This window comes from Ciconia boyciana, chromosome 7 (genome assembly GCF_034638445.1).
Source record: "Ciconia boyciana chromosome 7, ASM3463844v1, whole genome shotgun sequence".
In the NCBI taxonomy this organism is placed as follows: domain Eukaryota; kingdom Metazoa; phylum Chordata; class Aves; order Ciconiiformes; family Ciconiidae; genus Ciconia; species Ciconia boyciana.
Window position 1 is genome coordinate 37,768,751 of NC_132940.1, and position 18,084 is coordinate 37,786,834.

Consider the following 18,084-nt stretch of genomic DNA (forward strand, 5'->3'; position numbering starts at 1 on the left):
ATTAGTTAAGCAATACTGATATTTAAGCACTCATCTTTTGTTTCAGAGCTCTGCTGAATAGGGACAGTTTAAATAGGACTACTGTTTCAAGCTGTCAGCTGCTGCAGGAAGCCAAGATGTAATTTTTAATGATTTTTCAGACCATCAGGCGCACTCTGCAGAGAAGGGGTGGGTTAGGGATGGGGAGTAGCACAGGATCTCTGGAGTCTTGATTTCAGCTTCTATGGGACAGGCCTCTGTCTATAGCGACTATATTTAAATTTGAGGAAGGCTAGTGGATAAAACCAAATTTCTGAGAGAATCTTTGTGCAAATACTTCTGGTGCTGGAGATGCACAGTCACTATTGCCATCTTAACATGATCATAGCAAGCTAAGCCAGGGGTCCCCAGCTGACTACTGCTGCACACATGTACCTCTCCTTAACCCTGCTCCTTTCCCAGAAGAAGACAGCTTAGAAAGAGGATCTGTCACCAGAGGGAAAACAGGCTTTACTGCAGCCCCCTTCCCAACACAGCAAAGCGCTCTCCAGCAGCCCAGTTAATGGCAGACCAAAACATATGCTCTTTGTAAATGAGATGCTGGCCAGAGTATTTGATACATCATATAATAAGGCTTTTTCATGCAGTTCATGTGTTCCTTTTTATCACTCAATTTTGAGACTGGCAGCGGTCCAGGTTGTGCTTGGGATTTTTTGTGATCAACACCTTGGAGAGGTGTACTTGCCTCTGTCTTTTCTCAAAGGCGACAAGCAAGAGACGGCAACCTCTTGCTTCTGACCTCCTTTTGGAAGGGCTGTATTTTGAACATGCCACGTACCCAGTCGTTAATCTACAAATTGTTTTTTGTTGGGGAGAATTTGTGTTTGGGCTGGTAGAACTTCTTGTCTGCAGGAAGCTTCTATTTCTAAAACTTCTTGTTTCAAACTGTAACACAAAAAGCCAACATTTGTATGTGTTCTATTGAGTTGAAATGGTATCACACACACGGTAAAAAAAGTTGAGCATTTTGGCATCAATATGATAATGTTGCAACAAGAAGTTGATGTTGAAATAAATTTCTAAGTATGTTGGAACTAACTGAAATGTCTTCCTTAAACTTTATGTTAGTTTTCTTAACACACTGAGATGAAACGGACATGTTCCTGCAAAACACTTCATTCTGGACAAACTATTTCCTATCAGCAAACCCACTTCATTTTTTTTTAACTAGACTACTCATAGTTTCGGGGAATGCAAGCACCCCTTGCTTTAGCACCGAGCCGTAGCTTTCTTTGTTAATAACCTCTATCATTTAGGATTGAACTGATATGACTAGCCCACCGCTGAAGTATGACATCCTGCAGTTCCCCGACTCGGCTACCGTCTGAAAATACCTGGCCTTCTTCAACTCTGCAAAAGCCGCCGCGAGAATTCACCAGGGGCTATTCCTATTTCAGCAGTGCATTCATCGCTGCCTGTTACATGGGGTAACCTGGTCCAGAAACTACGTTCCTACCCTCACCCCGAAGGCAAGTCCTTGACCAAAGCCCCTGCGCGCTCTCAAGTAGAACAACAGAGAACTTCCTTAAGAGAAAAGAAAGGGGAGGAGAAAGCGTTGCTCTCTGGCTCTAGCAACCCCACCTCCCGGTTATTTCATCTTCCTTTCAAGGCTAAAGCTAGACGCTTTCCTCTGCCGCCTGGGTCCCTTAAAAGCAGCAGAGCAAGCCCCGAGGATCCCGGTGGAGTGCAGCCGGGATGCGAGGCTGACAGAGCTGGGGAAGGAGGCACTGGCGTGAGCCCTGCGCAGAGCACGGCAGAGAAGGCTGGTGCTCTCCAGAGGAGAAGTGTGACAGTATCCTGTGAATCCTAAACCAGGTGTTCATTGATGCAGATCTTCCAATGAAACATGAAACCAAACCCAAAAAGAAATCACTGAGGGGGGAAGAGTGCAACATGAGAGGTAAATATATTTTTCATTGGGAAAAACAAAAATAACTGGCTTTATTTAATTTTAAAATTGTTCTTGTAAGTAGACGTCTAAACCTGGGGACTGAAAAACGCATTTACTAACATCTGAATAAAGACTTTGGTCTTACTCCGACTTCAAAAGCAGCAAAAAGTCAGATCAACAGATGAATTCAAGTGCCTCTGAAGAAATTTTGAATTTTCTCTTTAGGCATTCATACCTGAAAACTTTTTTTAAAATCTGCTTTTCTGTTTTGCTCTCTCTGCTATTGCTAAAAGTTTTTGATAAGTAGTATGCACGTTGCGGGGGAGGGGGAGGGGGGGTGGAGGGCAGAGAAAAAGAGTGGCAGAACTGAAACCTAAACTGAGAATGTGGTAAACTGTCTCCAGCGAGACATTTCAAATGCTCCCATACCCCTGTTCTTGCACTAGTGCCACTTCTTTAGAAAGATCCATGATCGACTGAGCTGGAATGTCTGTTGACATCTGGTTGAGGTTACTGTAGCTGGTATTTGAGATTCAGGGTTTTTTTCAGTTTAATTGAAACAAGCTGAGATTGTCTACACATTCTATGAATTGTTTCCACACTGACCATTTAGTCTCTCTGAAGGGTAATTCTAGGACTGCTGAATCTGAACTGGAAAAGAGGAAACACCTTGATAGTTCAAAACTGCAGCCCTTCTGTGGGTCATGCTGCCAGTGAAAGTCAGAGTGGCTGAAAGATGGAAGACTTTGCCCCTTGTCTGTAAGATGCGGACACACAGATGTTTTGCAAATATGATACTACTGACTGTAGCATAACTGTAAGGTATAATACTTGGGCTTCTGATTTACATCTTTGCAATGCTGGAGGACTTACAGATGCTTTTACTCACCAGGTAAAATGAAAAACTGGCCTTTTGAGAATAGCTGCCGGGAGCTGTGACAAACCAAGAAACCAGAGGATTACTACACAGCTCCTGCAGATTCTTATCTAAGGCATCGGCTTAGCTTCCAGCAAGTGTATGCTGAGGTGTGGGTTCATCAGCCAAGGATGGAAGTGCTACGCCGTTCCTCTGTCTTTGCTGCAGAGGTGATGGAGGTTTTTGACAGGTCTCCCACTGACAAGGAGCTTGTGTCCCAAGCCAAGGCACTCTGCAGAGACTACATAAATTCGAGGCTAATTCGAGCGGGTGTCAGCTGGAGCAAACCTGAATACAATGCACCAGTGCCTGGTGGTAAACTGGCCGAGGTGTCCACCATACTGCTGCGACTAGGTAAGTCCCTGCGGGTATGGGTAGGAACTGAAGCTATATGGAGCAATTCAGACCAGACTAAGGTTTCTGGAACTTATGAGTGTCAAGAGGCTTTTCATGTGATGATATAGAGGTTTTTCTTCTCTGCTTTAGGCACTTAAATTTGTTTTTGGTGATCTTCCCTAAACAGCTCCTCTGCTTGCATTTCCTCAGTCCCTTGGAGCACTGCTCAGCAGTGTGTTTCTGCAGAGCTACCTTTTTCTGAGGACTTGCAAAAACTTAAGTGTGATGCAGTCCAAGAAAGCCCAACAGCAAACTAATTTTATCTGCCTAAGACTCCAGCTGTGTAACAGTTTTCACAGTAGTTTCAGTAGTCTTTCTCAGCTTGGCATTTTAACAGGTCTTGCAGTGTTTTCTCCAGACACAGGTGACTTGGCTGCCATGACGCAACCCAAGCTGGCATCTAGTAAAGTACTGCTACCTCTAGACTTGGGCTTCATCAGTTGCTCGCCCAGCTGCAAGGATGTTTAATTTGGGGGTAGTTGCTTAGACCATGTGTATTGGAGATTTTATAAAGCCACTTTTCAATGACAGTGTGTTTAATTTTCTTTTGCCTACCTTAATAATTCAGCAAGACATGAGTTTTCTTGCTTTTTGTTAGAGCAAGGAGGAGTTGGCTGATGCTGCCTGGCATACATTGCCATTCAGTGTCCAAATTAGCCAGCCCCCCTCATGGCCAGGTGACTGTGGGGCTGCAGGGAGAGCGATTTGAAGGTTATGCCTGTAGGCTGCTACATGAAGACATGCTCTGGAGTTGTGCTTGTACAGGAGCACCCTCTAAATGCTGACAGTTGCCTGGCCTTTTGCTTTAGGTTTTAGCCTCCTGCGTGCTCAAAGCTAGCTATTTGTCTTTTGGGATCCCAACACCCTCATTCTTGGAAATTGCTTCCAACGTCCTTCTTTGCCTGCAGGCTGATATTTTAGTTCACATCTGGCTTAGAAACTACCACTAGCATTTGCATCTGATTTAATTATACCAAAGTTCAAGTAAGTCTGGTGAAGTAACCTTTAGCTGGGCCTAACAAACTCAGGACCAGGCTGGTATCCCCACCTTCTCCCCTTTCTTTCTACTTTGTGTGGTATTATCCCAGATTTCTTTTTAAGGCATAGCTGTGGTTCTTTTAACTGACTCTTTTTCCCATTCATTCTTTTTCACTTTATCTCTCCTATGCTGACTTTACTTCTATTTTTTTTTTCCAGTGTTTTTTTGGTCTTTGGGGACTTTTTTGTTCTTCTGTCAATCTCACTGCCTCTTTGTCCTCCATTTCTTCTCTGCCTGGGTTGGGGGTTGAGCTTTGTTTGAATTCAACCAGATCTTCTGTGGGTGGCCAGGAGCATGTTAAAGGCCAAGCAGGTGGCAGACTGGATCTGAAGGCATCTCCTGGATGACTCTCCTATTACTTATTCGTGTCCAGATGGAAAGATTTGGCTGATAGTTCCAGGAACTTGGTGCCTTCTCTGAGCAAATTTGGAGAGTGCCATGTGGTACCCATGCAACAAGAAGGGTGAACAGTCCTCCTTATTAGGATGAAGATTTGTTTCCGTCCTGTTTGTTCAGAAACTCTGCCTGCCACATGGCCTGTCCCTTTCTTTTCCCCTTTGCTGCTATAACCAGTACAAGGCCGAGTGGTATCCAGGCATCTGCCAGGAATGGTAGTCCTTAGCTGCTTACTAAGCAGTGCAACAAGCCAGACCAGTTTTTTTCTCTGTGATAGTGCTGAGAAGCCTGTGGAGATAAGAAGTTGGAGTATTTCCTAGCCCTCTTGTATGTAGAGAGTTCAATGAACTGGCTGATGGGCCAGCAGAGGTGCTGGGCACAGGCGATGCAGTTGCAGTCTTGGGGAGCGAGAGCCCATCAGCTCAGTGAGGCTTAGCAGCTAGTTAGTGCAATTGGTGAGTCAGAAGTGGCAAAACCTAAAAATATGTCCAAATGAGACACCTCATACCAACCTGCCATATGTGTCAGAGGTCTGGTTTATCTGAATTTGTCTCTTCTGTGGCCAAGACCCAGGCAAGTGCCCTTTCACCACTGCACTGAGCTTCTGAACATGTGGGAGCTGTCACTACTGCCCTACTTGTTCCTCCATGATTACTGAAGGAAAGAGGAGAAGCATAGAAATTGCTCTACATGTTGCAAAGTGCACAGCTGGGCATCTGAACATGGACACCAAAGACTGCCACCAATGTAACACGCTGCTGGAGAGGTCCTGGGGCTGCCAGAGCAGGGAGTCTCTGTGAGCCTGGGACTGCTTTCCTCTGCTTTTCTTCCCCCTCCCACTTTTGTCTGCCCTGTGCATTGCTGCAGGGGCAGGGCCTGCTTTAGCACCATGTCTGCCTCCAACCAAAACCTGATTGCATCTGGGGCTTCCAGGCACTGCTTGTTAAAAGCTGTAACAGTGGCAGGCTACCAAGTGCTGATCCCAGCTTCCCATGCCTCCCTCTTAGCTAACCATGGCCAGGGCTACCCCCATTTCCTTGTGTTTACAGGGAAGCCTATGTGCTCCCTGTGAGGAGAAAACAGCTGTTGAGTAGCGCAAGTAATGTTTCCTCTTATCACGGCTGACTGTGTTGGCAGGGTTTCCTCTTGCCATCAGATTGTATGGGATAATCCCCCCCACACAAAGGGCCCAGAGAGCTTGTCTGTGGAATTCTGTAGAGCTGGGCTTTGCCCATGCTGCGCTGAGTGCCAGTGACCAGTTTGATGAATGAAGGTCCAGTAGCTAATGACTCTATAACAAGCTCCTGACTGGGGTGTCATCTTCCTTTTCAGTCCCCATCTAAATGAAATTTTCAGGAGAGTCAGCTGCCCTCTGACTAGGGCAAGTCATCTGGGTCTTGCAGTAGGATGTAAAGCTGTTGTGACAACTCTCCTGTTCCCCTGGGTGCTCCAGAGCACCCTTGTGCAGGAGAAGGACACAGCGTCCTTCTAAATTGAAACCAAATAGGACTCTCCATGCACCAAGGGCCTTGGTCCCATGCAATGTTTGCATTGTGTAATGCTCCTACAGCAGCTGTGCAACCCTCATTAAGTATCTGTGAACCCCTAATAGAGAGATAAATCCATTGGAAACTGGGCTTTATTAATTCTACTGCTCAAAAATAGTTTGTTTTGCTACAGAGGAAAAGCTTTACTGCTGTTGCCCAAGCTCCATAGTGGAAACCTGTGCGAGGAGGTTCTCTGCTTGTCCTTGGTATTTCCATCTTGTCTTCAAGCTAGCCTAACACCTCCAACCATTTCTTGGCTGGGGAGAAAACAACCTGGAGGTTAAAGCACGTGTCTCTGTGTGTGTCAGGAACCTTGTTGCTGAGGAGTCAGCCAGGCAAATGAACATCTCTTTAACCATTTGGAGGGGAGAAAGAACTCCATATCATCACTTATTCTATGCTCACACAGGCACTAGCTGAGTTGATAGTCTCTTTGCTCAATTAATGTTGTGCAGCTCTGGGTGGATCCTTGGCTTTCATCAGCCTCCAGCATTCTTGAGTTGCTCTCATCTTGAGGCTTTTTTGTACAAGTCTGATGGTGTGTTTAGAAAGGGTGTATCTCTTAAAAGCTTATGTAGATGTACATGCCTCCTTTTCGCTTCTGAAGAAAAATTAGATGGCTTTGCTTATCTGAGACCTGTCTCCTTTGTGTTGGAGGAAAGGCAGGCATCCAGCCTGGGAACATCATTTATATCGGGGATTACTGCAGCCACACCACTAGTACAGGGACACTGCCTGTCCCCACTCCCTTTAGAAGTCAGGGGATATTAGGAAAGCAGGGTGCAGGTGGCAGGGGGTTGCATCTAAAAGACCCTAAGCACTCTGCTGCCTGTTTAAAATAAGGTGGAGCGGGGGTTAAGTCTCTTCGGCTGGAGGAATACATGGGGTGGCCCCAGCTGTAATTCCTACACAGTGAGAGCAGGACTTGATGTTCTGTGTGTTGACTCCTGACTGTCTGTTTCCAGGGGATGAGCTGGAATACATTCGCCCCAATGTCTACCGGAATATCGCCCGCCAATTGAACATCTCGCTGCACTCAGAGACGGTGGTGACGGATGCCTTCCTGGCAGTAGCTGCGCAGATTTTCACTGCAGGTACTGTGCCCTGACAGATATGCAGACAGGGCTGGGCGGAAAGGAACAGGATGGAGCCACCTCTCTCAGAGAAGGCATGTTTCTGGGATGGCCTGCAAGGTGGGGCATGGTTTCTGAAAGGGCTGTGGGCAGTTTGGCAGTGTGCCCTGCTTTAATGATTTAATGAGAGCTCCTCTATGCTCTGTTGTTCTGGCAGGGAAATGCCCTGTTTTATTATATCCTCCTGGCAGGTTGTTGCTCATTCTAGAAGGCATCTCCTGCCCTTCCTCGTTAGGAGGTGGTGTTACCTCATTGCACAGGGAGGTCACTCATTCCAAGCTCCTTTGCTCACCATTGGCAACTGGAGAAGATTCATTACATGGGAGTCTCCCTTGTTCCAGCTCACACTGCTGATGCTAGGAGCCAGAGCCAACTCATCACAAGGGAGTTCCTCTCTTTCTGGCTTCCTTTTCCTCAGCAATAGCCAGAACTGCAATGGAGCTTGCTGCTTCCAGTTGCTGCTTCTCCCTTCTCATACTCAGAGAGACAGGAGCCTTGGCCCTCAAGGCTTAGCTGTTCCAGACAAGCAGGTGCTTTGAGCTTTCTCACTGCTTAGATGTGAATGTTCTTCTGCTTCTGTTTGACTGGTCCCAGAGATGATTGTCAAAAGCAAAGGTACACTTTGTGCTGTGTTCCTGCAAGGGAACCTCAGCCTCCCTGAAAACAGTCCCTGCCTGTGACTGGGAATGCAGTCTGGGGGAATCAAGTGAAGAGAAACATATTACATGGACGTTTATGTCAGGCAAGTCATGACATGGTCGTAGGTTTTCTGCAGTGTCTCATTGTGTTGTCCATGGAAGGGACAGTAGATGTTATGAGAATGGAAACAAACAACAAAAAAAAAACCACAAAAAAAGGGAACAAACCAAAGACAGCTACTTGCTAACAGCATAGTAGTGTGGATCCAGTGACATTGACATGGGAAGTGTCACAGGAGGCAGTGATTCTTGTTACTTTGGGAGTAGTTGGTACAGGATAGAAGTCCAGGTTTCTGTTGTACTTTCAAATAGCCTTCCTCAGAACCTTTTTATCTTCACAATCAACTATGCATCTTCATGTGTATGAACTGCATGGGAACGACTGACACCCTAGAGAAGCCCTGGGCTGACATCCTGGACTTCAGATCTGAAGTGTGTTGTGTTGGAGAGCACAGATCTTCTCCAGAATCATAACAGATGACAAAATAGATCTCTGAGAGGGACTACAAAAGTACGGCTCCCAGCAGGTCTAGTAGGGCAGATTTACTCCCCAGATCAGGGAAACTGAAGCTGTGCCATAAGAAATGGATGGAATTGGATTCTGTAGCTAGTACTGCAGCCCTCAGCATCCTTTCAGAGCATGCCTGGAATGCAGGTTGCCTTTGCGCTGAGCTGGCTTGGGAGGCCATATGGGCTCAGAAAGCAAGAGCTTGGCAAGTATGGCAGAAATGTCTGAGTGTGGCTATGTTCAAAGTGCAGGTGCCCTGTCTTGTCACTTAGTGCTGAGCTTTACTTGCATCAAGGCTTACAGAAAAATGAAGGTCAAGTTTGCAGGCTCAGGTATTTGCATTGCAGGTAAGTAGGTTATCTTCTTAGATGACTATAGCTGACTACATCAGAACTGGCCTACCTCTAAAGCTGAAGTGACACGGGGAATTAAGCTAGAAAGGTGGATGACTGCAGGTGGCGCAGACTGTGTGTGCTGCTGTGCTGCATAAACATGATGCTGGGGAGAAAGCCCTGCTGGCTTCTGGGACTCCTGCTCTTGCCAATGTATATTGACAGATTCATTGAGAGCTGCATTTTTTTGGTGTTCTTCAACTTCTCAGCTCAGGAGTCAAGTGAAAAGTGTGGATGGTTTAAAATGTTTTTGTTTAAAGTAAAGCTAGAAATTGTTACTCTTGGTTCTAAACTTGGGGTTTTCAGGGTAGTAACAATGGGATCTGGACTCAACCCTTTGAGGCTGGTTATGCTAGAGACTTTGGGAACATGGTAGAAGCCTAGGCTCAAGCTCTTGCTAGTGCTGCCCCTCATCTGGGGACACCATGCTGCATAAATGGCTGGCAGTTGGCTGGCTGCACAGGGGGTGGATTCAGACCTTCCCGGTGCTCTGTATGCTTCATTTTTTCTTCTTTCCCATCTCTGCCTCAGAGCAACTAACAGGATAACCTGTGAGCATGAAGCTGGGGTTGTGTATTCAATTGCTTTTACCAATTAGTTGTTGTAACTTCTCTTGCTAGAAGGCTGCTGAGAGGCAGAGGGGGAGGAGTTTGCTGATTTTTAAGATTCCTGGATCCCAACTGCAGTCTCAAGACTCAGCATTTAATGCTAAATCCAGCAAATCAGAGTTGGCTGTGGCAGCCAGACATTCATTCCTAATTTTTTTCATAGTTCAGAGGAAGGAGGCTCTTATTGACCAAAGGAAACCAGAGACTCAAGTGCAGTCTGAGTTTTTGTGCCAATTACCAACGACTAAAGCATCTCAGCCTGTTTTTCACTGTCCGGTTTATTAAGAAAACAGCTACAGTATGACACTGCAGTGCCTAGACAGTCTGGGGAGCCACATTAGTCACTCACAATGCCTTTCCAGCAAGGGAGTGGGGCATTTTGACCCTATCTTGCTGGAGAGGTTTTCTCCTTAATCTTTTACATGGCCTTCTTCCACACTCTGGTCTGTTTCTGAGTCTTCACACTGTAGTTCTGGCTGTGCTCACTTCCTGTCCACACTGTCTGCGAGTCTTGAGTAAGCACAAGCCCTAGATGGACCTCTCAAGAAGGCAACACTGAGGATATCTGGCATTCTTGTTGGTACCACTGCATGGGTATGTTGTGCCATATTTGACTTTAGAGCATTGTCTATTCCAGTTATCTCAGGTTTGTCTTTTCTCTGGTGTAGCAAGGACATCTTGAATCCCAATTATAGTAAGATTAACACCTGAGAATATAGGCAGAAGGTGAGCCGGTCACAGAACATGGTAAAGTTCAAGCTGTATTTTGCTTCCCTATTTCCACACAACCTGTTAGTTATTCAGGGCAAGGAGAGCTCATCTGTGTGGAGACTGGCATCACAGAGCCCTTAGCTGCTTTGGATGTTGAACGATCTGCAGCAACAATCTGCACCACTGTGACAATAGCACTGGTTCTGATGTGTGGTCCAAAGCTGCTCTGCAGCCAGCAGGAGACTTTCAACTGACTACAACAGGCTTTGGATTGGGGCCTGGCTGAGCTGGCATTTACATTATCTGTTTAAATAAATCCCAGAAGGCAGGGGTCACTTGGTGGAAAAACAGAAGAAGAAAAGGGAGGAAAGGCATCTTCCTTTCCTAAAGGAAACAGTTTCCTCCAGTTGGTAAGAGCTGCTAGGCATGAGGGCGCTCTCAAGGCTTTCATCCTGGTTTTGTATTGTTTTAGGTGCTTGTCAGCTCTTAATCAAGAATGCTTGGGCTGAAGTGAACCCTGTACAACACGGATGCATGGTTAATGTGTTCTAGGGAGAAAATACTTTCCCCTGCAGGAGCAAATGCTGTTAGAAATGCATCCCACAGCTTCCTCATCACTTAGGCCTTATGAGTTGAGCTTCCTGCCTTGTGCACATCCTTCTTGGCTTCTTTCTCTCCACCAGAGGAAAGTATATTGTGCCTGGCTGTATCTTCCCAGCTGTTGAAATGTAGCACTTGATCACGTTTCTCTTAGGTCTGATTTGAAAGTTGAGCTTTGATGAGCCCAACTTTTGCTGAGTGGAGCAGAGGGAAGTTTGAGTAACCTTGGATATTGTGGTGCTCTGAGACTCTGCAGTTGTGTCTCATGGCTTCTTGAGCTCTCCCCTGGGGCAGGCAAGCTGATATGCAGCGGGAACACTTCCAAGAGTGGTCCTCTCCCAATTCATTTTCCCCTGGGCTCACCAGTGTTTACATACCTTCAGCTCCATGACTGACCTTGAGTCTGCAACTTGTATTTCGTATTTTTTAAAATGCCTTCTAAGCAGCTGTTCACATTTTCTGAGTCCTTTTGTTCCATCTCTGTCAGAAGTTTCAGAGCTTTCTCTGTTTTGATCATTCCTTTCTGGACCAGTTTTCCATTCCCTCTTGTCGTTAGCTCCTGTGCATGCTAGTCTGTACAGTGGGAAGCTGTGAATAGATTTTTTCTCTTGGTGATGAGTGCCTGTTTCACCCAATGTGGATTGCAGCCAGACCTTTTGAGAAATTTGGAGCGAGACAATGTGTCTTCTCTGCTCATGTGCACTGGCCAGATGCAATTCCAGCTTATGCGGAGGGATGCATCAAGCTAGTGTCACCTTGGCCTGGACATCACAGGGGGCAGAGAGGCACTGCTCCCCAGCAGATTGTGCCTCTCTACCCCTGTCAAGGGAGTCTTTGAGAGAGAAAAGTTAATGGAGCTGGTGTCTGGGAAAAGTGCAGATGAGGGCTGCTGTGGCCTGTTCCCCTGCCTGGGGCTGGGTGGCTGCTGGAGCCCTCCTGGGGTAGAGGGACTGGCCACAGGCATGGCCCAGCTTTGGCCTAGAGCAGCTGTTAGAGATGTCTGCTCTTCCCTTGCTTCAGGGCTCCCCTACAACATCTTGTGCAAACAAGAGCATAAGCTGTGCCCTGCTGTCTCAGATGAGGAGCCCAGCCAGCTGTCTCCATCTTCTGCCTCCAGCAGTGGTAACAGGAGGTTCCATGCAGAGAAATCGGGAGGGGATTTCCTCTTCTCCCACCCCTGTGGCCCAGCTCTGCTTGTAATAGGAAAAGCAGACTGGAAGATTGGTTTGACCTTTATAGGCATGCTCTGTAAAGAGGAGGATAATGGGAAGTGACTGCTGAGCCGTTCACATCGATTGCCATGATAAGGATCGGCCAACAACTTGCCCTCTTCCTGCTGTCCTCATGAAAGGGAGAGGGGCTCTGTCCACGTGCTGGGGAAGCATTTACCTCTTGCGAGTTCTGCAGCAAGCACCACTACATAGTGACCTTGTCAGAGAAGCCAGAGCTGAAGGGCTTTCTCTCCATCCTCCCTGGGAGGAGACACCTGGACTGACATGTCTGTAGAGCAAACTGCTTTCCTGTGTATTAGAGAAATCATGGGTCTGTTGAGCCTTTGTCTTTCATAGGTTGTGAATACACTTTTCTTCTGTTGGAAAGATAAACTTGGGTTATTATATTAAAATAAACTTGGGTTATATTAACAAAGTTAATCAAGACTGCAGCTGTCTTTCTCTACCAGGGTCGCCTCAGCCCCCTGTCAGTCTTAGTTACTGCCATGTACTGCCATCTCAAAGCTAATGAACTTGCTTCAGATTCTTAAGAAAGAGTGCTGTCAGTAAAAGCTTGGGAATAAGCCAGTAAACTCTTCCCTGGAATTTTGGGTAACTTTGGTTCCTGTAAGTCAAGATGCAAGGAGCCACACTTCTGCAGGGATGGACAACAGCAAAAACTGACTTACACTAAAGCTGAGTATAAGCCAGCTGAGGCTCTGGTCCAGGAGATTGTGGTCAGCAAGAGGTAACCCCTAAAAGCCTCTTCATTGGGTGGAGAGGTATTGACCTGCAACAAGACAGCCTCTTTCGTGCCAGGAGAAGCCCCTCTGTCTAGTATTTTCTCATGTGGTTTCATAGCCTCTTCCTGGCTCATTCTGCTGGCTGTCATGGTGACACGCAATGTGACAAAGACAGATAAATAGTGTGAATACCACATGGGCAGTGAACTTCCTGAGTGACAGCTCTGGGGAAGGGACACTGCAGAGCCTACTCAGAAAATAAAATCAGAATAAGAATAACAGCCAATTTAGCTATATTAGTAATTTTCTCTGATCTTGGAGATAGTGCTGATGAAGGGCAGAGTATCACAGGAAGCTGAGCTACTGCTGTTACTGTTGCTACAGAGCATCACAAAAGGATCATCTGTAGATTTTGATCTTGTATCAGTCATGAGTGAAAAATGGCTTTTTTGGAACACTGAATGGATTTTCTTCAGTTTAACAAGCCATTCCTGTTGTTGACATTTGAAAGGTTTCTCTAAAGTTTAGTACTTTTTTTTATTAAAAAAAAAAAGCAATTCCTAAAAGTGTTAGTGTGAGTGTCCCTTTTGAGGCACTAAGTGGAAGGATTGTGGAAATGCTCTGAAACCTGCACGTATTGTAAAGGAATGTGGGGAGCTCTGCTGCGGTGTGAACAGGTGTGAGGAGTCTGGAGCTCCATCCTGGAGAGATGGGTCGGGGTGCCTGGGGATCTGGGAGTGCGATGAGGAAAAAAGAAGACTCTTCACTTCATTTAAATTGTATTTAAGGGTTTGCTTTCTTAGCTGATAGATTGCTGAGCACATCCAGTTTGGTTTAACCCCTTCTGGTCCTTAGATCTAGTGACTGAACTAATCTTTCCTTCCTCTCACCTGTTTTCTTTCTTGTTGCAACCCAGCAAGAACGGTTTTGTGTTGTTTTTAAATATTAAAACTTCATCTGGCTTCTGGCTACGTTTGGGAGAGGCCTTGGACAGACTCCATAGAGACTTAACACTGTAAAATACTTCACAGTATGCTTGTCAAATACTTCTATTCCAGATAATAAAGTAAGGGGGAGAATTAAACTTCCTAGTGGATCCAAAGGAAATCCACGTGCCATTGTGCTGTCGTAGTTCTTCTGCACGGGTGCAGAAGTGTTTTGTTTCCAGGTCACTGGTCCTGATAAAAGCCTGATGAAAGACTGCTGGCTGTAATGTTTAAGCATGGAGGATTTATGCCCAGTGGTGTTGGCAAAGTGTGGGGGAGACCCAGGAAGGTTGGCTGGTACCCAGAACTGAGCTCGAGCGCTTATTGCTAGCACTAACAGGAAGATGACTGCTGCTGGGACAACTTCTGTGGAGCATTTGCTGCTGGCAGGTCAGCCCAGCAGGAAGGCTGTTTTCTGGGAGATATCTAATCTCCTGACACTCCGTCACTGACTGACACAGACTGACTGACACTCTGTCACTGCACTGCCTTCAGTGGGATAGGATATGCAATGTTAAGTATTGAAGGCAGAGTGGCAGAACTGTTGAAGCTACCTGGTTTTCAGGTGGAGACTGAGGTGTACTCCTTACATCAAGGAGGATGCCAACCCTCTTGGCCCTGTAGCTTTGCTTCCCTTTTTTGCTCTTGTGTTATGGTAGAACTGACTGGAGATGCTTAAGTCATGTGTGCTTTGTGTGCCACATTGGAACAGTGTCCTCTGATCTAGAAAAAAACAGGAATGCTTTGTCTTAAGGGTGTTTGAGTTGTGCTGGTGACAAAAACCCCAGGTTGCTCAAACTCTTTGAATTCAGTTGCCTTCTGTGCAGCATGTGCATGGTTGAGAGTTAATGGAAATATGGTGGTGCACATCTTCCCTATTCTGATGATGCCTTTGGGCTGCTTTCTCCAAAGCTGTGCACCCAGTGCTGAGAGGGGCGGTCAAAGCATGTCAGATCATTTAATTCTCCTTCTTGGAGAGTTTTCCCTAATCCTGGTCCCCTAGTATTTCTTTTCCCCCATGGTGGAGAGCATGCAGAACTGTGGCCGCACCTGAACTCAGAGCTGCATGCATGCAGCGTGGGCACGTGTAATGAAGGAGAGCTATGTCCTTTGATTATTCAAGACTATGTGTGCATGTGTAAATCTGAATGACCTTTCTTCTTTTCATAGGCATAACGTGGGGCAAGGTGGTGTCTCTCTATGCTGTGGCAGCTGGGCTGGCGGTGGACTGTGTGCGGCATGCACAGCCAGCCACGGTTCACACCATTGTAGACTGCCTGGGAGAGTTTGTCCGCAAGACCTTGGTGACATGGCTGAAAAGGAGAGGAGGCTGGGTAAGAGATGCTATCTGACCAAGCTTGCTTCCACACATACAGACTAGAAAATATCCCAGTTAATGAAAGTGAGAGTGCCCCCACTGCAGCTTTATGCAGAAAAACATTGAATGAGATCCTCTTCCACAGCCCTGTGGCCACCACTGTCCTGCTTACACCTGCGCTAGATTCCATATAGCTCTGTTACTGCCTCGTGGTCCCATCCTCAACAACATCAGCTATTCTGGTCCTCAGCTTCCTGCGTAGCTGTGCCAGACTAATTCAGTCCTGGCCCACCAGGGCCTCTTCTGTTCCTGACCTGAACATCTGTGGAGCTGCCATCCAGTCATAGTTGGGAGACTGTAAATAGGGGTCATTCTCTTGGGCAGCTGTTTTCTAGAAACTGAAAAAAATTAGGCCTGCCAACTTAATTCCCCTTTCACCTGGCCCACAGTTCCCAAAGTCAAAGCTTAGTATATTAACATGACTTGCCACTGCAAGGAATTTTAGAGGGATATTAAAACCTGGTAGTTTATGCTATTCCCTGACCTGACCCTGATGATGGTCCATGAATAACTTCTGATGTAGCTAAAATTGTAGCGCACTTATGCTTTGAAGGGTGCTCATAACACTCATCAGCAGTGGCAGGGCTCATGGCTCTGTCACTGGCCTGCTCTGAGACTGTGCACAGTGCTGCTCTACGTTGGAGTGTGGCTCCATGTCATGTGGCTTTAAGCATCTGATTTCTTTGGTTCTCTCTATACACAATGGGAAATACTCTGAACCATCCTCCACAGGAGCATTGTAAGAGCTTTACTTTGGTGCTGTGGAATAGCCAGGCACCTTTCTAGTGACCTCCCCAGGAGACTGAGATGACTGGTTGGCTATGTTAGTGGTTGGTAGCTGGGTGATGTATGTATGTACCAGGGTCTCAGTGCCTTTCTGGCAGAGATATAGACACTCCTTGGAGCAATACAGCCAAAAGCACTTTGGTGTACTGCCTAGCAGATGCTGCCTGGAGCTAAATATTGCCATATGACACCACTGAGCTCATGGGACATCTCGTTCCCAAGGCATGTACTCTTTCCAGACTGAGCCACAGCAGCAAACTCCCTCCTTTCCAAGAGGTGATATTTATTCCTGAGCCGTCAGTAAATGGTCAGGCTCCCCACCCTGCACAAAGCCAGAGAGAGGGGGACGTCTTTTTCCAAACTGAGAGTTGCTCCTCTGTGCTGAGACTTCCCAAGTGTGCCTGTAGCTGATTCAGTCACCTAGTTTCTCCAGGACTGAAGGCATCTTTTTGATGAAGAGCAACTGGAAAAGTGAAGTTGTTCTGATTTTTTCATCCCTTGCATTTACTTAGTGTCACTGCCACCTTAACTCATCCCTGCCCTCTCTAAAACTGTGTGACCTTGAGGCCAGCTGAGTCAGGGAACTGTTTGGTTGGGCTGAAAAGTAACCTTTGATTTGAATGCCCTGATCTCTTTCATTTTGTGTCCACGCAAATAATTGTGCCGAGGTAGGTGAAGAGGATATCCTGGGAAAGTGACTGATTAAGTAGCACTGTTCCTGCCTGTGAAATCCCTGCCTCAGTATCATTTGAGGCTTGCTTTAACTGGGTACCTGTAGAGCTAGTTGAAATGTATTCTCTGAAACATTTTTTCCTTTGGAAAAAATCCAGTTTCATTAAAATTGAAATGTTGCATAGGAATGTGTCTCCTCCTAGTTTCCAACTAATTTTTTCTTTGTTTTGGTAAAACATGCATGTTCTAATAAGTTAGCATCTTGTTTTAATTTTTGTATCACATTATTAGAGTTCAAAACAGGGTGTTTTGATAGGTCCAAATGGATATTTTTGGAAAGTTTGTTGCATAGTAAACAAGCTGCAAAATCTATCTCCAGACCAGAAGTGGTTCTTTGCAGCTGAGGAGGTAAGTCCTGTCCACTGCTAGCTCCTTCTGCCAATTATCCCTCTTTAGATGGCCAGCGCATTTCTATTGGAGTCGCTGAACCTATGCTGCTTGCTCTTGGGATCTGGCCCTAAGAAAAGGAAGCCAATCTCGCTGCCCCCAATCAAACAAAATGACTCTAAAAGCTGCTGGGTTGTGCTGATTACAGGCTGTGTCCAGTACCCTTATCAGCAATTTTGGGCTGCAACAAGGAGATATTTTCCCTCTAGAAATGAGTGGTTCTTTCAGTCTAGGGAAAGGCTGCTAATCCTCTTGCCATCTTGTGCTATGCTTCCCTGAATGTTCTTCCTCTTGATCTAGGCACTGCAGCATGAAATTTCCCAGCGTTGTTCACAAATGGGCCAGACAAAACAGCTCTGTAGCAGGGATCCTTTCATCTGTTGCCTGACCTAGCTGGTTGTTAGTTTGTCTTGGCATGGAGTCCTTGTTTCCCCTGTGCACATGGCCCCCGTCTCTTACACATCAGCTCAGGTTGAGGCTGCCAACAGGAACCACTGTGCTCTGAGTTGTTTCAGAAAAGCCACCTTGGAAAGGCATTTGAAAGACTCCACTCAGCAGTAGGTTCCCATACTGCTTCCATAGGGTGGAGAAAGACCCTTCCCCCCCAAAACAAACCTCTTAGGAGAAACAAGAAATGTTTAACCCTTTGAGGCATCATCTCTCCCTGGAGAGAGTTTGCAGCCTCAGTAGTGGCTTTACAGTAGAATAGAAAGATTATTTTTTTAGCAGCTGTTACATACGTTTGCTACAAAGAAGAGCATGTGACTTGATCTTGTTTGAATAATTAACAGGCAAAGATCAAACTGCCATTGCAACAGTTTATCAGTGCCTCACAAGATTCAAAGACCTGTTTTATTAAGTAGCTTTGAAACTTTCAATTCCAGTGCTTTATCAAGCATGCTTTATGGATAACAATAGCTAAGGCAATTGTTAAACAGCTGAGCAATTTTGTTTATCTAAGCAAGCACCATACAAATTTGTAAGTGC

General features: G+C 46.1%; 1 protein-coding gene across 4 annotated transcripts in view; it reads left to right on the forward strand.

The window, feature by feature from the left end:
- The window catches only part of BOK (BCL2 family apoptosis regulator BOK), a 50,008-nt gene that overhangs the window by 9,160 nt on the left and 22,764 nt on the right, over positions 1-18,084 (forward strand). Inside the window, exons 2-5 of one of the 4 annotated variants that reach the window (XM_072867191.1) lie at positions 1,296-1,939; positions 2,823-3,200; positions 7,190-7,318; positions 14,985-15,148. In XM_072867191.1, the coding sequence (XP_072723292.1) occupies positions 2,978-3,200; positions 7,190-7,318; positions 14,985-15,148 (516 nt within the window). In that variant the 5' untranslated portion in view covers positions 1,296-1,939; positions 2,823-2,977. Of the gene's footprint in view, positions 1-1,295; positions 1,940-2,822; positions 3,201-7,189; positions 7,319-14,984; positions 15,149-18,084 lie in introns of those variants that run through there. The other 3 variants (XM_072867193.1, XM_072867194.1, XM_072867192.1) reach the window with 3 other exon arrangements.